Genomic DNA, 23,793 nt, shown 5'->3' with positions numbered 1-23,793 from the left:
GTCACACTAGCCACTTGGGTTGGAAGACTTTACGGCTGTAAAAGAAGCAAATGTTGTAAACAAATTTAGGTATTTATTTTACAGTGCCTTTACATATTATTTTTTTCCATTCGCTCCCTTTAAGTTCCTGTTTTCTGTGCTAAGGATGGATTACCTCCTTCTGGCAGCAAGTCATTTTGTTCTCACTATTACTAGCCATAAATAATGGGAGGGAGGCAAAGCTCAAATACAGAAGCCACCAGAGTTTCTTGCCCTGGTCCTCAGCTCACGTGCACTAGCTATTACTGTATAACTAAGTGTTACAGTAACATTTAGAGTACTAAAGTGTTTGCCAAGCTAATTATCCAATTTTTTTTTTTATGAAAGAAAAAGAATATTCATTTATTTTTAATGACTTATTAGAACAAATACCTATAGATATCATTATATATATGATATATAAATTAATTATACAATATATCATGTATTAATTATTAAAACATACTCTGGTAAATATTATATATTCAATATGAAACAGGAGGAAAGGGGGCAGGGCACAACCTTTAAAAGAATTACATAGCCCAAGGACACAACATAAACTGATTAGAACAAAATAGGTCCAAGATGGCGGACGAGTCTACTTCCACTAGACCTTGAGCCTCAGTATACACTCATTGTAACACATAAGCAAGCTAAGCGACACACCCACAGGTGCCAGGACAGTTCCAAGGATGACCATAAAGGTCAAAAAGTGGGCGGTGGCTCAATTCCTAGAAATCCCCACCCCTTCCCCAAAATAGTTGGAATACTCCTCCCACTCATCAGCGTATGAAATTACTTACCCCTATAAAACTAACAACCCCATACCCTGGTGCTGCCCTCGCCTTCTTTTTTTTTATTTTTTTTTAATTTTTTTTTATAGGTATACCTGGATTTAATTCTCACTTCTACCGCTTGGTAGCTGGATAGCCTTAGGCAAGTTTCATACCTCCCTGAAATTCACTTAATTCAGTCTGTAAAATGGCATAATAACTTATTATAGCATCTTTTTAGGAATTTTAAATCAGTTCTTGAAATAAAAGTACACAATATATAGACAAGTATGGATTCCTCAATAGATGTTTGACCTTTCATTTCTCCAGTATCCCACCCGCATCAAATAAAGAAAAATACTTTTTAAAATTTACGAATATTTCATTGTTGTAAAGTTAAAGCCATAAAAATAATCAAATGGCCTACTATCATACCGTTAGAAGAAAAAAAAAAAAGGTGTTCATGAGAGTTCCATATTAGAATACAAGTTTTCCTTAGGCACCTGTTTATGTATGCTATTCTGCTCTTTACAATAAATAATTAAATTTAAAAGACTTAATTCCTCACTTTTAAGACCTTATTAGTTTACAAATTACATATTGACCTATGCTAAATTTTATACTGACCCATGCTAATGAATTCAGTACAGAAAACAAAAAACACTGCACTCAAGCAAACTACATATATATATATATATATATATATATATATATAACTTATATGAGAATTGCTACTCCAGCTTTCTTTTGGTTTCCATTTGCATGAAATACCTTTTTCCATCCCCTTACTTTCAGTCTGTATGTGTCTCTAGGTCTGAAGTGGGTCTCTTGTAGACAGCAAATATATGGGTCTTGTTTTTGTATCCATTCAGCCAATCTGTGTCTTTTGGTGGGAGCATTTAGTCCATTTACATTTAAGGTAATTTTCGATATGTGTGTTCCCATTCCCATTTTCTTAATTGTTTGGGGTTTGTTATTGTAGGTCTTTTCCTTCTTTTGTGTTTCTTGCCTAGAGAAGTTCCTTTAGCAGTTGTTGTAGAGCTGGTTTGGTGGTGCTGAACTCTCTCAGCTTTTGCTTGTCTGTAAAGGTTTTAATTTCTCCATCAAATCTGAATGAGATCCTTGCTGGGTAGAGTATTCTTGGTTGCAGGTTTTTCTCCTTCAACACTTTGAATATGTCCTGCCACTCCCTTCTGGCTTGCAGAGTTTCTGCTGAAAGATCAGCTGTTAACCTTATGGGGATTCCCTTGTGTGTTATTTGTTGTTTTTCCCTTGCTGCTTTTAATATGTTTTCTTTGTATTTAATTTTTGACAGTTTGATTAATATGTGTCTTGGCGTATTTCTCCTTGGATTTATCCTGTATGGGACTCTCTGTGCTTCCTGGACTTGATTAACTATTTCCTTTCCCATATTAGGGAAGTTTTCAACTATAATCTCTTCAAATATTTTCTCAGTCCCTTTCTTTTTCTCTTCTTCTTCTGGAACCCCTATAATTCGAATGTTGGTGCGTTTAATGTTGTCCCAGAGGTCTCTGAGACTGTCCTCAGTTCTTTTCATTCTTTTTTCTTTATTCTGCTCTGCAGTAGTTATTTCCACTATTTTATCTTCCAGGTCACTTATCCGTTCTTCTGCTTCAGTTATTCTGCTATTGATCCCATCTAGAGTACTTTTAATTTCATTTATTGTGTTGTTCATCGTTGCTTGTTTCATCTTTAGTTCTTCTAGGTCCTTGTTAACTGATTCTTGCATTTTGTCCATTCCATCTCCAAGATTTCGGATCAACCTTACTATCATTATTCTGAATTCTTTTTCCGGTAGACTGCCTATTTCCTCTTCATTTGTTAGGTCTGGTGGGTTTTTATCTTGCTCCTTCATCTGCTGTGTGTTTTTCTGTCTTTTCATTTTGCTTATCTTACTGTGTTTGTGGTCTCCTTTTTTGCAGGCTGAAGGTTCGTAGTTCCTGTTGTTTTTTGTGTCTGTCCCCAGTGGCTAAGGTTGGTTCAGTGGGTTGTGTCGGCTTCCTGGTGGAGGGTACTAGTGCCTGTGTTCTGGTGGATGAGGCTGGATCTTGTCTTTCTGGTGGGCAGGTCCACGTCTGGTGGTGTGTTTTGGGGTGTCTGTGGACTTATTATGATTTTGGGCAGCCTCTCTGCTAATGGGTGGGGTTGTGTTCCTGTCTTGCTAGTTGTTTGGCATAGGATGTCCAGCACTGTAGCTTGCTGGTCGTTGAGTGAAGCTGGGTGCTGGCGTTGAGATGGAGATCTCTCGGAGATTTTTGCTGTTTGATATTATGTGCAGCTGGGAGGCCTCTTGTGGACCAGTGTCCTGAAGTTGGCTCTCCCACCTCAGAGGCACAGCACTGACTCCTGGCTGCAGCACCAAGAGCCTTTCATCCACAGGGCTCCTTAATTTGGGATGATTCGTTGACTATTCAGGTATTCCACAGATGCAGGGTATATCAAGTTGATTGTGGGGCTTTAATCCGCTGCTTCTGAGGCTGCTGGGAGAGATTTCCCTTTCTCTTCTTTGTTCTCACAGCTCCCAGGGGCTCAGCTTTGGATTTGGCCCCGCCTGTGCGTGTAGGTCGCCGGAGGGCGTCTGTTCTTTGCTCAGACAGGACGGGGTTAAAGGAGCCGCTGATTCGGAGGCTCTGGCTCACTCAGGCCGGGGGGTAGGGAGGGTCACGGAGTGTGGGGCGGGCCTGCAGCGGCAGAGGCCGGCGTGACGTTGCAGCCTGAGGCGCGCCGCGCGATCTCCCGGGCGAGCCGTCCCTGGATCCCGGGACCCTGGCAGTGGCGGGCCGCACAGGCTCCCCGGAAGGGCGTGTGGCCAGTGACCTGCGTTCGCACACAGGCCTCCCGGTGGCGGCAGCAGCGGCCCTAGCATCCCACGTCTGTCTCTGGGCTCCGCACCTCCAGCCGCGGCTCGCGCCCGTCCCTGGAGCTCTCCCAAGCAGCGTTCTCAATCCCCTCTCCCCGTGCACCAGGAAACAAAGAGGGACGCAAAAGTCTCTTGCCTCTTCGGCAGGTCCAGACCCGCCCCCCCGGACTCTCTCCCGGCCAGCCGCGGCGCACCAACGCCCTGCAGGCTGTGCTCACGCCGCCAACCTCAGTCCTCTCCCGGCGCTCCGACAAAAGCCGGAGCCTCAGCTCCCAGTCCCGCCCGCCCCGGCGGGCGAGCAGAAAAGCCTCTCGGCTGGTGAGTTCCGGTCGGCCCGATCCTCTGCGCTGGAATCTGTCCGCTTTGCCCTCCGCACCCCTGTTGCTGTGCTCTCCTCCGCGGCTCCCAAGCTCCCCCACTCCGCCTCCCGAAGTCTCCACCCGCGAAGGGGCTTCCTAGTGTGTGGACACTTTTCCTCCTTCACAGCTCTCTCCCGCTGGTGCAGGACCCGTCCCTATCCTTTTGTCTCTGTTTAGTTTTTTCTTTTGCCCTAACCAGGTACGTGGGGGGTTCCTTGCCTTTTGGGAGGTCTGAGGTCTTCTGCCAGCGTTCAGTAGGTGCTCCGTAGGAGTTGTTCCACGCGTAGATGTATTTCTGGTGTCTTATCCAATTATTAAATGATAAATTTGTGCTAATTATAACTTTAAAGTAAGAAAACATATCAGTAACACATTGAAAACGATACCAGGAATACAACTCTTTTCTTCGCGACTTCTCAGTTTTTGTTATATGCACTTACAAGAGAACATATACTTAGAAAACACCAAAACGGTAATGAAATATAATTGATCTTTACCCACAGAGTATGTGTATACATGTATGTGTATGTAAAGATTGTGCATTTATCTTTACTCAGATATATATCCCCTCTCCATAATTCATTTATCTTTAGAAAGTGAAAATCTATACCAAGGAAAGAGGAAGTTTTTCATGAAAGAATTTAACAACTGTTTCTTTAGTGCTATTACTCCTAAAGAGACTCAAGGTTTTCTTTTCGCAGGATCAGCAGTCTGACCCTCTTCTTAGATAAATAGCAATTATCTTCTGTAAAATTATATTGCTTTGACTCCTTTGGCCTATCAATTCCATATAGGCTAGAGAATTGACATTAGCTATTACATTATATGTAAGCTTAAATATAAGCAATCTTATATCCAAAGTCTGGTATCTGCTAATTTTTTATAAGAAAATAGTTTCAGTAAAGTAGTAATTTAGGAATTAATTAGGTAGAATATTTTACCCTTTTATTATCAAGAATCTTAAATGATAGAAAATGTTAAAGTTGAGAAAGGCAAGAATATTAGGCACTTTCACTGGCATCACTTCAAACCAGATCTTAAGGTTATTTTAATGATTGTTTCTTTCTAAGATAATACGTAGAATACTCTGTTCTAAAGACTGACAAAGGGGAAAATGGAATCCTAAAGTACACAGCACAGCAAGTGAAACTCTTGACTACAAAAGCAGTAACTTGGGGAAGGCAAGGTAAGGAAAGTATGTTCATTAACTTACATGAATTAGAAACAAAAATATGAACTTCTGGTATTTATGTATTGCCTCAATCTTTTCAAAGAAAATTTACAGGCATTTCTAATATGTTCAATATATTTGAAGCCTGACATATAATAATCCATAAATTACTGCTAAAAATCAGTAGTTAATTAAAAATGTAAGGTATGTTCAAGCTACAGTGTTGTGCATACTTTGAGGAAGCAAATAGCATGTGACAAATTTGCTAACATTGAAATGAATGGCCTGGCATTTCTGCAGATTTTGTAATATACATTTGCAGAATGTCTCTTATTCTCTACATAATTAGTTTTCTTTTTCCTATACCATTTCCCTCTTCCAGTCTTGTCTCTGTTAGCATCAAGCTGCAGATCCTTAGCCAAGACATTTAGCTCCTTGGGGCCTCCATGCCCACCTATTGCCTAAGCATTCTGTAATAAATGAGATAACATGTGGAAACTCTCCGAAAAGTAAAAAGCACCCTGCAGAAGTAAAATATTACTACTGAGTGCTCAAAGGCAGTTAATTCTTACTGAATAAGGAGGGAGTGTAGAAATGATTGTTTCTGAGCATGCATCTTGGAAATGTAGAATGTACTTGCCATCTTTTACAGCTCAGCACATTGTTTCATGGCTAGTGCTGCCCTAAAATAGCACATGGCTTAGCACTCAGCTCTGCCTTTTATATGCCCTTCTTGCCAACTCACAGTCTGCCTTAGAAAATGTCTAACCTTTCTGTTCCTTGCTTTTAACTGTTTTCATTAACAGCAGAGGTTCTCAGTAACACATAAATGGAAATGCAGAAGGCAAAAGAGTCCTGGAGTTTGCCCAAAGCCTGCAGCTCTCTTTATGAATACTTTTATTTTTTGACAGTAATGGAACTAAAATAAAAATGACTGGATTTTTTTAACCTCATTATATAAGAGATATTTGGAAATTGAAAAAACTGAGTGTGTCTCAGTGCTATAGTTAGTTGACGCTGCAATGGTATCCATAAAAAAGAGCACCTGAATTTTTTTTTTCTTTAAAAGAAAGTATAGGCTATATTGAAGTTAGGGGGACACACCCTGATAAACCTGTATACTGAGGTAAGGAGAGTGAATAATAAGTTTTTCTATAGTTATCCTTTGTCTGAGCTCAGATTTGCTCTCACAGCCACAAAAGGAGACCTCACCTACAGCAACAAAATAAACTTGTTCCAGAGGGTGATTCCCTCATCCTTACTTTGATGAAACTGAAATTGAAGAGGGAATTAGGAATGGTGTACAGAATGAGTTTTATTTCCTTTATTTTCAGGAAGGCTTGCTGTTCCACGAGAAGAGCAAAAATATACTGACACCCTTAACATGATAAAGTGAGTTATAGTGTGACTTCCTCAGAAAATGGTTTTTTATTTTAATTGTGATTTTTGTGGACCTTAAAACTAATTCTAGCAGCATCTGCAGAAACGGCTCTGGCTCTGGACTCTGACTGCTTGTGTTTTATCATGTCCCTTTCCATTCCTGTGACCTCAGGTAAGTTACTTTCTCTGTACCTCCATTTTATGAGGATGAAAATAGTGCCTAATTCACAGTGTTGTTAGAGAATAAAATGAGATAATGTGAAGTATTTAGAATAGTGCCTGGCACAAAGGCAACATTAACGTTAGTGATTATTATTATAATGAATACAAATAAATTATCAAAATATTTTAGAAACACAGAAGACAAAATGGTAGCACACATCTATGAAGGATGGAAAAATGCATATATTTAGTTCTAGGTATATTTTTCTAAATCAAAACTGCAAAGAAAGTCTATGTAACGTATCCTATTATCCACACTTGTGAAAAACATATCCACATATTTGATCAACATGTAAAATGGATTTAAAATAATCTATCAAGCATCACTTGAGCCACCTTCATTTGACAGTTCAATCATAAATATTCACATGTATCTATGGATAATCATGGAATATGACGCATTTTTTCATGGAATTGCTATAGTTGGTTGACTAAATTAACAGAGCATATAAGCTCACTCTTCTGATTTCAGATTACTGAAGCATCCCTCTTTGTTCCCAACTGCAGGAACCTTGTACCTCTAGGAATGGCTTAACACCACAACATCATCTTTTGGCAACAGAATTAAGCTTATTGGATTCTGAGAAAACTCACCAAGAATTACTTTTTTATGACAGGAAAATATGTTTCCAACTCTTTTCTAAAAATCATTTAAAAAGAGATACACAGCATATCACTGTAATACATTTCTGTCCTAATATTTCCCAAGAGACATTCTTTGCTATACCTAAAACTTCTCTCCTCCAATTCAAGGCTATGAAACAGATTTTGTCTTATTTTGACTACTAGAGTCCCATGTCAATATATACCTTACGGCAAAATAGACATATGAATTTTTGGGCAATTTCTTCTCATTTTCTATTCCCACAGTATTTTACAACTGTTTTAACTTGCTCTTTACACCACAAATTTAGTGCTACTCTAAAGATTCTTTATGCTTTAGGTAACATCCAACTCACACTTGCATTCATCAATCCCTTCCTGAGTTCAGTGACTCTCTCACAGGGGAAGAATGCAAAGAGCTTCCTATTCACACAGCACCCCTTGTTGAGTTAGGTTTATTAAAACATGCAGGTGTTATTTAAGATGTTTAATTGACATTTAACTGAGACCACTGGCAGGGAAATTAAAGGAAATTGTAGTAACACAAGTTTTCCCAAGAACTAAGTATTTCAGAAGATTCAATACAACCAGAGTGAGCATTCTCCAAGATTAATGGAGTAATCAAGGCTTTATTTTTATCTCTTGGGCAACCAGTAGGCAAACTGTTTTCAACAAATGTGCCTTGCAATGTTAATGCTACCAGAGTTCATAAAGAGGCAATTTATTGTTTTGAGTTTATTGTCCAATAACAATTTATCAGCTTTTGGATTCAGCCTACTAGTTCACAGGGGTCCTTTCATTTATTGTTTAATTAACTAAGCTTTCTGTCAAATGAGGCAGGTATTAAAAGATAAAAGAAGTTTTGTAAAATTCCATCATCTTTCATTTGTATACTATCAATGACCTGGAGACTTTGACAGCTTTATTAATTAAAATTCAGCACTAAAAGAAGGCAAAAAGAATCACAAAGTAAATAACTGAAAGAGCTCATAATCTTATGCAACCCTAGTCTCTACACTGAATACACTTGTTTCCCGATACAACTCACACTGACATTTTTATGTTTTTAAACCACTGTCATGCATATGTAAATGTAAATGTAAAACTCAACTTTGGGCTGGAAAATTGGCCAATATTAGCTATGTATCCAAATAGCAAAAATCTTTATGGAGTTTTAATCTTTTAATTGTTTTTTTCTTTTGAGTTTTAGGTAATTAGTCACAGGCTTAAATGGGGTGAGGAACAGTTTAGTAGTAGAAAGTCTTTACTGAACATAGCAAGGAATTACTAGCAGTCACAAATAATTGACTTTTCTGCCATGCATTTAACTATCAATGAATTTATTTTTGAGCATTCATAGCTTTATAAAGCAATTTAAAATATTTCCATGGTTATCTTGATAACTCATAAGAGTTTTTTAGAAACTCTAAAAAGAAAACTTGAAGTGGAGCCAGACAGCTGCCTATTCAGTAAAATGATATTCAGGCTTTTTGAAGCTTGTGTTTTATTGAGTGCACCTTAGTCTTATCCTACTTCTTTATTTCCGAATATTATCTTTCTAGATCTAAAAACATAAACAAAAATGATAATCCAGTATTTATCAGGATTACTTAAAAAAATAAGGTCTGATAACTTAGAGGTTTGTTCTAACAAAACCAAAACATCCACATGACTGAATTAGTGCTTCTTTGCCAAAAAATCCACCTCTGGCACAGCAACCCACAATTAGGAGGGATCTCACAAATATAGAGCTTCTCCTTGAGGAGTGAATGGTTTGTGCCCCATATCAAGCACCCCAACCCTTGGGACTTGCACAGGAGACATGAGGCCCCATAATGTCTGGTTTTGAAAACAAAGGGGCTTATGTCCAGGAGACCCAAAAGGCTGCTGGGAAGTGAGATTCCGCTATTAAAGGGCTTTTACATACAGACAACTCGCCTTGGGACTCAGCACAAAAGTAGCAGTTTGAAAACCTCCTAGTCTATATGTGAAGGAAATTCATTTGCTAATCTTCAAGCATCTGCTGGAGGGGTAGTGGCCTTTTAGGACTCTCTCTGGGGATGGAGGTGTTGGTGGGTGACATTTTTTTGTTCTCCCCTCTACCTGGCTAGTACCACCAGGCACATACAGTCACAGCACTTTCCTGCTGCTCTGCTAAATCTCTGGCATTCACGACCTGCCCTGTGTTCTCCTGCTGCCTTCTAAAGCTGGAAGTTGCATTACTGTACTCTTCTGCTCCATCTCTAAAGATAACATCTGCAGATGCATCATGACCCTGAGTTCTCCTGCTGCCTCGCTAAAGCCAGCAGGTGTGCACAGTCCACACAGGAGATGCACCCTGATCACCTGCCTCTGGTGGCCAGGGGAGCTTTCGTTTCTGGGCCCTACAGGACTGAAACAATCAGAGAGTCAGTTCTTGAAAGGCTACCACACCCAGGGCATTGAACAGACAGCAGAATGAAACACAACCCCAGTCTTTCTGTGAAAAAAGGCCTATTTTCTTGAGCTTCAACCTGAGGGGGAAACTTAAGGTTTGCCACACATCTAGAAGCTATGGAAGTGCTCTCAGGGAATGTAGGACAGGGAATGCCATCATTGTATTCTCCTCCCTTGGCCTCACTACAGCTCACTGGTGCCTCCCAGAAAGGAGTTTATACACTCGTCTGGAGCCCTGAGTTTTGCAACTGTCATCCAGGCGACACCTCCACATCACCTGATCTGGAAGACAGCAGGGCTTACATTTGTGGTCCCACAGAGCTGTATATATTTGCATACTTTAAAAGCTGCTACCTGAGGGTATTCTTTCCAATCAACCTGAAACTAGGTGCTCTCTGAGATCCCTCCCTATGGAACACTGATGGGGCTTGGTACACCCTCAACATCTGTGACATACCAAAAATAAATCAGGCTGCTTAGACAATCACAGGGGTTTGAGAGACACGCAAGAGTTACTGCAAGGTTGAACAACAAGGTTCATCTCCTACATAAGACCACTCCTTTGAGACTGAGAGAGGTAGCTGTTTCATCTAATACATAGACACAATTACAGAGAGTCAAGCAAAATGAGGAAACAAGAATATGTTCCAAACAAAGAACAAAATAAAACCTCAGAAAAAATCTGAATTAAATGAAGACAAGTAATTTGTCTGATAAACAGTTCAAAGTACTAGTCATAAAGATTTTCATTGAATTTGGGAGAAGACTGGATGAACACAGTGAGAACTTGAACAAATACAGAAAAGATAATAAAGTACCAAACAGAAGTCTCAGAATTGAAGAATACAAAAATGGAACTGAAAAATACACTAGAGGGGTTCAACAGCAGACTAGATGAAACAGAAGAAAGAATTGGTAATCTGGAAGACAGGGCAGTGGAAATTCACACAAACAGGGCAGCAAAAGAAAAAAAGAATTTTAAAAAGTTAAGATAGTTTACAGGACTTCTAGGACAACATAAAGAGAAACAGCATTTGCCTTACAGGGGTCCCAGAAGGAGAAGAGAAAAAAGACAGAAGATTTATTTGAAGAAATAATGGCTGAAAACTTCCCTAACCTGGGAAAGGAAACAGAATCCAGATCCAGGAATCCCAGAAAGTTCCAAATAAGAAGAACCCAAAGAGATCCACACCAAGACACATCATAATACACTGTCACAATTTAAAGATTGAGAAAGAATGTTAAAAACAGCAAGAGACAAAAAACAACTTGTTACATAGAAGGGAACGCCCATTAGACCATCAGCAGAATTTTCAGCAGAAACTTGGCAGAACAGAGGGAATAGTGTGATATATCCAAGGTGCTGAAAGGAAAAACTTCCAACCAAAAATACTCTACGCCACAAGGTTATCATCCTGAATTGAAGGAGAGATAAAGTTTTCCAGGCAGGAAAAAGCTAAAGGAGTTCATAACCAGTAAACTGGCCTTACATGAAAAGTTAAAGGGACTTTTTTAAGCTGAAAGGAAGTGGTACCAATTAGTAACAAGAAAACATATGAAAATAAAAATCTCACTGGTAAAAGTAACTATATAGTAAAGGTAGTGGATTAATCACTTATGAAGCTAGTGTGAAGGTTAAAAGACAAAAGTAGTAAAAATAACTATAACTATAATTAGTTAAGGGATACATAAACTAAAAAGATGTAAAATGTGAAATCAAAAACATAAAAGGTGGTCAGGGGAGTAAAAGTATACAGTTCTAGAATGCATTCTAATTTAACTTGTTTTCAACTTAGAGTAGACTGTTATGTATATAAGCTGTTATATGTGAACCTCATGGTAACCACAAAGCAAAAACCTATAGTAGATACACAAAAGATGAGAAAAAAATCTAAGCATAACACTAAAGAAAGTCATCAAAACACAAGGGAAGGGGCTTCCCTGGTGGCGCAGTGGTTGAGAGTCCGCCTGCTGATGCAGGGGACACGGGTTCGTGCCCCAGTCCGGGAGGATCCTGTGTGCCACGGAGTGGCTGGGCCCGTGAGCCATGGCCGCTGAGCCTGCGCGTCCGGAGCCTGTGCTCCGCAACGGGAGAGGCCACAGCAGTGAGAGGCCCACGTACCTCAAAAAAAACAAGAACAACAACAACAAACAAACAAAAAAAGAAACACAAGGGAAGAGAGTAAGAGAAGATGAAAGGAGCAGAGAAGAACTACAAAACAGCCCCAAAAAACAATTAGCAAATTTGTACATATCTATTAAACATTACTTTAAATGTAAAGGGAATAAATTCTACAATCAAAAGACAGAGTGGCTGAATGGATTAAAAAACAAGGCCCATCTACATGCTTCTTACAAGAGACTCACTTCAGACGTAAGGACATACATAGACTAAATGTTAAGGGATGAAAAAAGATGTTTTATGCAAACAAAACCAAAAGAAAGATGGGGTAGCTATACTTATGTCAGACAAAATAGACTTTAAAACGAATAATGTAAAAAAGAAAACCAAAGATGGTCATTACATAATGATAAAGGGGTTAAACCAACAAGAAGATATAACATTTGTAAATATTTGTGCACCCAAAATAAGAGTACCTCAATATATAAAGCAAATATTAACAGACCTAAAGGGAGAAAATGACAGCAGTATAATAATAGCAGGGGACTTTAGTACCCCACTAAGATCAATGAATAGATCATCCAGACAGAAAATTAACAGAACATCAGTCTTAAATAACACATTAGACCAGAAAAATTTAACAGATGTATACAGAACATTCCATCCAAAAGCAGCAGAATACACATTCTTCTCAAGTGCACATGGAATATTTTCCAGGATAGATCATATGTTAGATCATAAAACAAGTCTCAATGAATTTAAGAAGACTGAAGTCAATTCAAGCATCTTTTCTGATTATAACAGTATAAAACTAGAAATCAATTACAAGAAAAAGAAGGAAAAAAACCCCACAAATATGTGGAGATTAAACAACATGCTACTGAACAACCAATGGGTCAATGAAGAAATCAAAAGAGAAATCAAAAAATAACTTGGGACACATGCAAATGGAAATACAAGAAATACAACACACCAAAATCTATGGGATAGAGCAAAAACAGTTGTAAGAGGGAATCATAGTGATACAGGCCTACCTCAAGAAACAAGAAAATATCAAATAAACCATCTAACTTTACATTTAAATGGACTAGAAAAAGAAGAATAAATGAAGCCCAAATTAGTAGAAGGGAGGAAATAATAAAGATCAGTGTAGAAATAAATTAAACAGAGACTAAAAGACAACAGAAAAGATTAATGAAACTAAGATCTGGTTCTTTGAAAAGATAAACAAAATTTTTTTGATGCACCAAAGAGAAAAAGAGAGAGGGTTCAAATAAATAAAATCAGAAACGAAAAAGGAGACTTTACAGAAATACAAGGAATCACAGAAATACAAGGAACCATAAAAGACAACTATGAACAATTAAACACCAAGAAATTTGACAACCCAGAAGAAGTGGATAAATTTCCAGAAGCATACAATCGGCCGAGATTCAATGATGAGGAAATAGAAAATCTGAATAGACCAATTACTAATAAAGAGATTGAATCAGTAATTGAAAACGTCCCAACAAACAAAAGTCTAGGGCCAGATGGCTTCTCTGGTGAATTCTACCAAACATTCAAAGAAGATTTAATATCTATCCTTCTTAAAACTCTTTTTTTTTTTTTCGGTAGGCGGGCCTCTCACTGTTGTGGCCTCTCCTGTTGTGGAGCACAGGCTCTGGATGCGCAGGCTCAGTGGCCATGGCTCACGGGCCCAGCCACTCGCCAGCATGTGGGATCTTCCCGGACCAGGGCACAAACCCGTGTCCCCTGCATAAGCAGGCGGACTCAACCACTGCGCCACCAGGGAAGCCCTATCCTTCTTAAAACTCTTGCAAAAAATTGAAGAGGAGGGAATGGTTCCAAACTCATTTTATGAGGCCAGCATTACCCTGATACCAAAGCCAGTAAAGGACACCAAACACACACACACAAATTACAGGCCAATATCCCAGATAAGCATAGGTGCAAAGATCCTCAACAAAATATTAGCAAACACAATTCAACAATACACTAAAAAGAGCATACATCATGATCAAGTGGGATTTATTCTAGGGATGTAAGGATGGTTCAACATCTGCAAATTAATCAACATAATATACCACATTAACGAAATGAAGGAGAAAAATCACGATTGTCTCAAATAAATGCAGAAAAAGCATTTGACAAAATTCAACTTTCATTCACAATAAAAACTCAACAAAGGGGGTACAGAGGAAACATGCTTCAACATAATAAGGACCCTATATGACAAACCCACAGGTAACCTCATATTCAATGGTGAAAAGCTGAAAGCTTTTCCTCTAAGATTAGGAACAAGACAAGGATGCCCACTCTTTCCACTTCTATTCAACATAATATTGGAAGTCCTAGCCGGTGCAATTAGGAAAGAAAAAGAAATACAAGACATCCAAATTGTAAAGGAAGAAGTAATACTGTCACTATTTGTGGACAACATGATTATATATATATAAATTCATAAGACTTCACAAAAAAACTTTTAAAATGAATAAACTCAGTAAATTTTCAGGGTACAAAATCAATATTCAAAATTTGGATGCATTTCTATACACTAACAATGAACTATTAGAAAGAGAAATTAAGAAAACAATCCCCCCCTTTATAATTGCATCAGAAAGAATAAAATACTTTATTTCTATTAATCAAAACCATTTTTGATATTCCAGATAGGAATCATGGATTAGGGCAAAGGATAAAGGGCCAAATGAATGCCGGTGAGTTTGTGCATTATATAAACCTTACCTAGTATCTTTGTCTTACATCACATTGACTAAACTTGAGTCGCATAGCCACTCGTAAAGAAATTTGGAGGACCAAGACAGCAAGGGAGCATCCCCACTTCTATCATCAATGAAAACACAGACTGCGGCTTTGGAAGACTCCATACACACTACCTCACTGGATCACTAGATAAACTCAGTGAAGTACGTATTCAGCACCTACATTGGTGCTATGAATTTTTGAGTGTTAGAATATTACTGTTTCCCATTATTTTCTGCTCTTACAAAAACCAGCATCAGGAAGAATGCCTTAAATATTAAACTTTTAGTTGTGCATGGCCCAAGACCAAAGACAGAAGCAGGAGAGACTAATTTACCACAGGAACCATGGAGGAGCTTCTCTTTGTTTTGCTTTGAAAAGCAGCTATGAGAGGAGCTGAGTAAGGCATGATGACTAAATGTAATGTGCTATCCTGGATGGGATCCTGGAACAGAAAAAGGATGTTAGGTGAAAACTAAGGGGGCTTCCCTGGTGGCGCAGTGGTTGAGAGTCCGCCTGCCGATGCAGGGGACACGGGTTTGTGCCCCTGTCCGGGAGGATCCCACATGCCGTGGAGCAGCTGAGCCCGTGAGCCATGGCCGCTGAGCCTGCGCGTCTGGAGCCTGTGCTCCACAATGGGAGAGGCCACAACAGTGAGAGGCCCGCGTACAGCAAAAAAAAAACAACAAAAAACTAAGGAAATCTTAAAAAATGGACTTTATTTAATAGTAATATATAAATATTGGTCTATTAATTGTAACCAATGTACCATATTAATATAAGATGTTAGCAAGAGAAGAAACTGGGTGTAGGGTATATGGAAGCTACCTGTACTACCTTCTTAATTTTTCTGTAAATCTAAAACTCTTCTAAGAGTGAAGTTTATTTAAAAGGAAAAAAAGAGTAAATACCTAGGAATAAATTTAACCAAAGAGGTGAAAGACCTGTACACTGAAAACTATATACTGAAAGAAACTGAAGAAGAAACATGGAAATGAAAAGACATTCTGTGCCTATGCATTGGAAGAATTAATACAGTTAAAATGTCCATATTACCCAAAGCAATATACAGATTCAATGCAGTCCCTATCAAAATTCCAATGACATCTTTCACGGAAATTGAACAAACAATTCCAAAATTTGTATGGAACCACAAAAGACCCTGAATAGCCAAGAAATCTTGAGAAAGGTGAATAAGGCTGGGATATCATGCACCCTGATTTCAAACTATATTACAAAGCTGTAGTAATCAAAAGTGTATGGTATTGGCATAAAAACAGACACATAGGTAAATGTAACAGAACACAGAGCCCAGAAATAAACTCAAGCATACATGGTCAATCATTTACAACAAAGAAGCTAAGAATATACAATGGGGAAAGGACAGCCTCCTCAATAAATGGTGTTGGAAAAACTGGACAGCCCAATGCAAAAAAAAAAAAAAAAAAAAGAATCCAGACTATTATTTTATAGCATACACAAAAATGTACTCCAAATGGATTAAAGATTTAAAAGTAAGACCAGAAACAAAAAACTCTTAGAAGACAACACAGGAAATAAGTTCCTTGACATCAGTCTTGGCGACGATTTTTTGGGTCTGACTCCAAAAGCAAAGGCAACAAAAGCAAAAATCAACAAATGGAACTATATCAAAGTAAAAAGCTGCTGCACAGCAAAGGAACCCACCAACAAAATAAAAAGGCAACCTTCTGAATGGGAGAATATATTTGCAAAACATATTGTATATACCATAAGGGGTATTACCCACAATATATAAAGGCCTCATACAACTCAATAGGAAAATTACAAATAATTCGACTAAAAAATGGGCAGAACATATGAATAAACATTTTCCAAAGAGTCATACAAATGGCCAAGGGGCACATGAAAAGATACTCCACATCACTCATCTTTAGGGAAATGCAAATCAAAATCACAATGAGATAGCTCACCTTAGACCACACCTGTCAGAATGGCTACCAACAAAAAGACAAGAAATAAGTGTTGGTGAGATCGTGAAGAAAAGGGAACCCTTGTGCACTGTTGGTGGGAATGTAAATTGCTGCAGCAACTATAGAAAACGGTGGGGAGGTTCCTCAAAACACTGAAAATAGAATTACCATATGATTCAGTAATTCCACTTCTAGGTATTTATCCAAAGAGAATGAAAACCCTAACTCAAAAGATATATGAACACCCAAGTTCATTGCAGCATTATTTAAAGTAGCCAAGATATGGAAACAACCTAAGCTTCCGTCAATGAATGAATGGATAAAGAAGATATGGTATGCATATACAATGGAATATTATTCGCCCACAAAAAAGAATGAAATCTTGCTATTTGCAACAACATGGATGGTCCTTGAGGGCATTATGCTAAGTGAAATAAGTCAGACAAAGACAAAAACTGTATAATCTAATTTATATATGGCATCTTAAAAAAAAAAGTCCAAGCCTTAGATACAGAGCACAGATTGGTGGTTCCAGAGGCAGGGCGTAGAGGGTGGGCAAAATTGGTGAAGGGGTCAAAAGATATAAAACTTCTGGGTATAAAATAAATACGTTATGGGGATATAATATATAGCATGGTGACTACAATTAATAGTACTGTATTTGAAAGTTGCTAAGAAAGCAAATCTTAAAGTTCTCATCACAAGAAAAATAATTTTTGGAACTTTCTACAATGACATGGTAACAACCTGTTGCAGTAACCATTCTGCAGTGTATACAAATATCGCATCATTATGTTGTACACCTAAAACTAATACAATGTTATATGTCAATTACAGCTCAATAAAAATGTAAACAAAAGAGAAAAGAATATCTCATTTTTAAATAGAAACAATATTTAACACATTTAAAGTAGTCATCAGATTTCATATCTATTCAAATATAGACAATATTTCCATTTTTCTGAAGCTCAGCACCTTTTCTTAAAATTACATGCAACTGATATCTTCTGTCAAATTATGGAGTATTTATTCCTGATTTTGTAAAAGATTACATGCTAAAATTTCTTCTTGATAAAGCAGAATCTTTTCAACAATTATTTCCCTTGCATATTAGCAAGCAAAACAAGTTTTGTCTATTTATATACATAGCCTCGCCTTTCCTTATGACCCTTATTGATCTTAAAGATTTTCTGGAAAAAAAATATACAATAATGTTATGAAATGTGAATTTGTCAAACAATTGGAATTTTTTCAAGAAAAATTCAACTCAAACAAAAATAATTTGCATGAACGTTTTATTCATTTGAAAAGGTATATGGCAAAAAATAAGAATTATAAAAATTATGAAATGCAATATCTAATAGGAGTCACAGTTCTTTTTTTATTTTTTGTTGCGGTACGTGGGCCTCTTACTGTTGTGGCCTCGCCCGTTGCAGAGCACAGGCTCCGGACGCGCAGGCTCAGTGGCCATGGCTCACGGGCCCAGCCGCTCCGTGGCAAGTGGGATCTTCCCGGCCTGGGACACGAACCCGTGTCCCCTGCATTGGCAGGCCGACCCTCAACCACTGCGCCACCAGGGAAGCCCAAGTCACTGTTCTTTTAACATGCAAGATTTATCTAGCACAAATGTAACTAATTAATAACACCTGAAGTACATTCTCCTATAGTAGTGATGACCATCTGGTTGACCTTGCACTAGATGAATAGGGAAGGCAAATCTGTAAATCATTGTTTCCCAAATGTTATCACCACCACAAGAAGGGATGGAATTTGGATGGGAGAAGAGATCTCTTATTTCACCCACCTTTAAATTGACTGTGATTCTTAATTGGACAGTAAGACAAGACTGAGAGGATTCTTCTAATGTGTCACTCAGAAATTTTTAATTATGAAATAAATGAAAGTATATATCTGTATACATTTAAATTAACATATATTCATATATATGTCAACCTTGTACAAAGTTCTATATTTTGATGTTAAGACTAAACCATTTTGGAAGAAATTTAGTAACCTATTCAGTGCGATACTCAGAGAAGTCATAATAAGATCAAAGAGACACTTTAAGTGATAAGAAATTTGGAACAGGATCTCAAGCAGGTTCACTGTCAAATCTCTTAAGAAAATTAATATGAATTAATGATTGAAATATATACATTTTAACAATTGGTTTTGCTCAAGGTACTTTTCCAATGATACTTTGTCTATTATACAGTTCATTTTTGGAGTTTTTTTGGTATTAATTTAGAAACCGTGGCATTTCATTATGCTTGTTGATATATCTCTTTAAAACAGTATTCAAATTAAGTGAATTCTATCTCTCTAATTATTTCCTAGTAAGACTCTTGGGAAGAATAAAATAGGAATTATAAGACTTTCAGATCATTAGCTTATCTAATCATGCTGTATTCTGCATATGTTATAAATTAAAGTATTATTCTATAAGAATCAGTTTTGAGATTAAGAGCATTTAAAATTTTAGATATGCAGAATTTTAAAAAGCCCATCATAATTTCTAGTCACTTTGTAAATAGCAGTCACTGTCCTACATGGTATTGAAGTTTGGTTTTAAAAGATTGTATTAATTTCCTCTGTAAAAGGTAAATTGTAATTGTCTTTTCAAACACAGATCTAATGAATTATCTCCACTGACACACTTGTTTTTAATGTTTACATATTTTGGTTTAAGTTTCAGTTAAAAGAAGTTCGATTAGTTTCAAAGTAATAGAGAGAGCAAGTTTAGATACCTCATCTATGAGACCACTCCATCTTCCTATATGCTGAGACAAATACAGAAAACTGGGGAGAAATTGTACTGTTCCTTAATGCCTTTCTTTTTTATTTGATTAGGTAATTCATAGTTCTCAACTTAGGAGAAGAGGTGTTGGCAGACTGCAAGATTTGTTAGTAATTAAAAAAAAAAAAGATACTTCAAAGGTCTGTTTTTCCTTTCTTCCCAACTTAACTGCATAGCCATGGTCTTTTGAGGGGAATGCCTAACTCAGAAGCTAAGGAAACAAGTAGAAGCTCATACACTCTAAGTTCTAAATAAGGCCCCTTCAGTGCTTATGATGACCTTGGGGAAAGCACTTGGTGATTTAAGAAAGAGAAAAGGATAGCCATTTGAGTGATAAGTGTCAGTCATACTGCTGTTTGACATTCAAGATAGAGTTTCAAAGACATCCTGCTACATAAGGCTTGAGAGTATACTATTTCTCAAATGAATGAAAATATGCCCAGTGACACTGAGGTTTACGCAGAGACAGAGCTGAAAGAAGTAATAAAAATATAAATGACCTGACTGGCAGGATGATCTTCCTGCCTGATCCATTTCTTTCTTTCTTTCTTTTTTTTTTTTTTTTTGCGGTACGCGGGCCTGTCACTGTTGTGGCCTCTCCCGTTGCGGAGCACAGGTTCCGGACGCGCAGGCTCAGCGGCCATGGCTCACGGGCCCAGCCGCTCCGCGGCATGTGGGATCTTCCCGGACCAGGGCACGAACCCATGTTCCCTGCATCGGCAGGCGGACTCTCAAACACTGCTCCACCAGGGATGCCCTCTGATCTATTTCTTATTCCATCTGTCCAATTAGTATGCGTTACGTGACTGACCAAAATCATCCATCTACAAGTCATTTGAACTATATACATTAAAGCTCATGCGCACATTTGGCAAACCATACCCTCAGAGGACCATAAGCCTTTCACGTTTGTGAAAATTTGAAATCACACTCGTTTCCCTAAGCTTCTGAAGAGAACATCTGCATACAACAGCAATCAAAATATTGCAATATTTCCGACTATTCTTTTAGGTCCTTTTCAATTAATTAGGAGACTTTGCCAACCTCAGGAACTCCTCATGGAAATAGAAGAAACACCAGTAGAACAATGTATGGAGAGACCAGTTTTGAGGCTAAGGCCCAATATGTATTATAAAAAATTGTAATAATTAAACCTGCATAGCTCTTTCTGCTGATGAGGATTAGCAGTTAAGGGGTGTTCCTCAACAAAGCCAAGTGACTACTAAGATCAAAGACCTTAGGCTTTGAGTTCTTCACCATCTCCTCATACGTGTGCATGCAAACACAGAAGAAACTTCAGAAAGGGCAGAATATACTTCAAGCATTTTCATAAACAAATGCAAGAGAGGCTTTTGTCTATTAACCAATAATTTAAAATAGCTGTCATCCAAAAAGCTGTCCACTAGATATTTTTAAAGCTAATCAATACTCAATAATATTTTACTGTCTTTAGTAATTTTTGAATCTGGATAAGAAAAAATACTTCAAATAACATTGTCCTCAGAGTGTTTATCAACTTTCTTACCATCAAATGTTAAGTAAACTCTTGCTTGGGGCTGAGATGATCCTTTTACACAGGTAGAACAAACAAATACTCCAACCAAGACCCAAATTGCCTGGAATGCCATTTCTTCAGATTTGCAAGTTAATATCCAAGGGAAAGTACCTTTAAAATAAAGATAACAAGTTTGTTATATTTCACTTCACATTTTAGGAGCACACCCCCCCTTCCCACCACACACGCAAAACCAGCAATCTAGACAGAGCACTCTATTCACAAAAGACACAGCTGAACTTTTACAGTCATGCAAACAGTAGGAGGTGCTGTGACTGTTTCTTAGATGTGAAAATTTGGATTTGATTTCATTTGTGTCTGGAAGTCTTTGTTAAAAGTGAAATTATTTCATCTTCCAGCAAAATAATGCTAATATTAAAAACAAGGCAGCCAGGAAAAAGTTACTGATTCCCAAAGGAAAAGCCAATATTTAAACTTATTTTTCACTTTAAAAAACACATTACATTGAAAAGACTTGAGAATGGTGCAAATAGGTATTAGTGGATGAAAACTTCTCTTTCTACCATAAATATAGTAGCAGTAGGAAAATCCCACATGAACATTCACTTCCACACACTCATTAGCTCTTTTGGAGTAACCATCTCTGAAATGATATTTCTACACAGAGATCTACTAGTGCTCAATCCTTGATCACTGGAATTAGTTATCTGCCAGTTTATACAGATGACCATACAGCTGTTAAGTGATGTAGATGAGGTAACCATGGATTTGTGCCAAATTCAAACCAATGACTTAGTGGTGAGCAATCCAGTGAACCATATATCCCTCAATGCATATTTAAAATAAATCGACTAGAAAGTGGGCTGTCAAAATGTCAAAAGATAAATCAGAGAGACAGGTATTACTGTTTGAAACTATAGCTATAAAATTGACACATGCTATTAACTAATGTCTGAATAACAAAGATCAGGTAATGTGTAACTTCATATCTATAGGAGCTCTAGTGGCCACAATATGCAAAATAAACTCAGGACCATAAAAGAAACCCCATCATTTTGAATCTACCACAATTATACAATAAGATGACATGACAGAGTTTAATCTAGAAATTTATTTTTACAAGTTACAACAATACTGATCTTCAATATTATGTGGCTTTTAAAATTAAAATTTTACCACTAATTTTATTCAATAAAGAAATGCCACTAAAATTTGAAAAGTAACAGAAGCAATAGAAAAGCTTTAGTAATACAGAAGCAAAGGAACAATTAAACCGAACATGCCATTGTAAACAAAAATTATAAGTTGATTTCCTAGGTGGTATATATGTTATAAGAGGCAGAAACAAAATTGCATGCTTCTTTTACCACACAGATGGAGGAAACCCTAGAGATGTTTGTGTTGGTAATTTTCAAAAGAAACACTTTCTTCCTGCTTCCACAACCTCTTCACCTTGTCATCCCTAAATTAACTTAGAAGAAAATTGATTTTATAGGGTGACTTTCCCTTAGTAATTTACTCCCTGGTTTTGTTGACTTTATGTATAAAGACCCACACACACAAAGCTATAAATATGCCTAAACTTTGTCTCTTTATTAAGCAGGCTGATAATAATCACGAATTTCTACATATTGCTATTAACAATATCTTATCTGATATGCCTCCACGAGAGCTACATATGCCACAAATTGCAAAGAATAATATTGGAGATGAAATGACAGGTCAAGTGGAGTGAGTATACAGAGCAATGTGATTTCAAGCCAACCGAGAGCTGAGAAGGGACTGAAAGCCAAGTGTCTCATACACGCCCCCGCCCCTCATATTTTATGACTTCTTCCCTTTAACTCAAACACTTAAGACATGCTGCTTGTTGTTTTCACTTGTACTGATTGAACACTAATAACACGTAAGAAAAGGACTCTTTCATAAAATCCTCTCGAGTAATATTGCCTTAGAAGGCAGGGAAATACTCAGCTTTAAACTCTCCGCAGGTGTCACAACCTAAAGAAACAATTCCAGCCGGGCTCTCAGCAAGGGAAACACTTCCATGACAAACTGCATGCGCTCTTAAGAAAATATCCAGACCTGAGCACACTGATATGTGAAAAGTCTATACCCAGACCCAAAAGTTATATTTTTCTAAATTTGTAATGCTGAAAACAACGAATCCAGCTTACCGATGTGGGACGAGATCAGCACGGAAAAGTCAATTTGCTACAGGTTTGGATCCGCGTGTTTGTAGTCCTTTTCCCCAAAGACCGTAATTTCTAGGGCGTCCCAGAGGTGAAATTCTTTCTTCCCGGTCCTCTGAGTTTCTTTGTAAAGGAATCCTCAGCGTTGCAGTGGCGCGGCACCGGGAGCCCTGCTCTGCGTCGCTCAATCAAGCACTATGAAGTGAATGGAAAGTGGCCGGCGCATGGGGCGAGCGCTCGGGTGTCCGATTACAGCGACGCGGCGCGCGGCTCTGGCTGCCCCAGCGCGCCGCCCAGCCGGCTCGCTTCACCCGCCCAGCACACTCGGCCGCATCTCCACCCGCCGCGAGGCCCCACCCAGAGCGCGCCCGCGAGAGGGTGGCAGGGAGCCGCCAGGGCGGGGCCGACCCCAGGACAAGCCGCCCTAGAGATACAGGAATGCGCCGCAGCAGTCTGGGGGACGAACTGAGCACCTCTGCTGCTTTCGCGCTCTGCAGTGGAGTGAACAACTTAACAGGGTGTGCTCCAAGGTTTTTGTTTGTTACCGGCTGCTCTTGGAAGGCATTCAAGATTAAGCTTGGCCTTAAATATCAAAGTGCAAAGCA

General features: G+C 38.2%; 1 protein-coding gene across 1 annotated transcript in view; it reads right to left on the bottom strand.

Annotated features, from left to right (window-relative positions):
* Positions 1-23,580, bottom strand: part of SEMA3C (semaphorin 3C) — a 191,157-nt gene extending 167,577 nt beyond the window's left edge. Inside the window, exons 1-2 of the mRNA XM_004263410.3 lie at positions 23,174-23,580; positions 21,006-21,146 (exon numbers count right to left, since the gene is read on the bottom strand). Coding sequence (XP_004263458.1) covers positions 21,006-21,108 — 103 coding nt within the window. The 5' untranslated portion in view covers positions 21,109-21,146; positions 23,174-23,580. The remainder of the gene's footprint in view (positions 1-21,005; positions 21,147-23,173) is intronic.
* Between the last annotated feature and the right edge of the window lie 213 nt (positions 23,581-23,793).

The sequence above is a fragment of the Orcinus orca genome, chromosome 9, assembly GCF_937001465.1.
Source record: "Orcinus orca chromosome 9, mOrcOrc1.1, whole genome shotgun sequence".
In the NCBI taxonomy this organism is placed as follows: Eukaryota; Metazoa; Chordata; class Mammalia; order Artiodactyla; family Delphinidae; genus Orcinus; species Orcinus orca.
The sequence above is the reverse complement of the archived record's forward strand: the minus strand, read 5'-3'. Positions and strand labels throughout refer to the sequence as shown.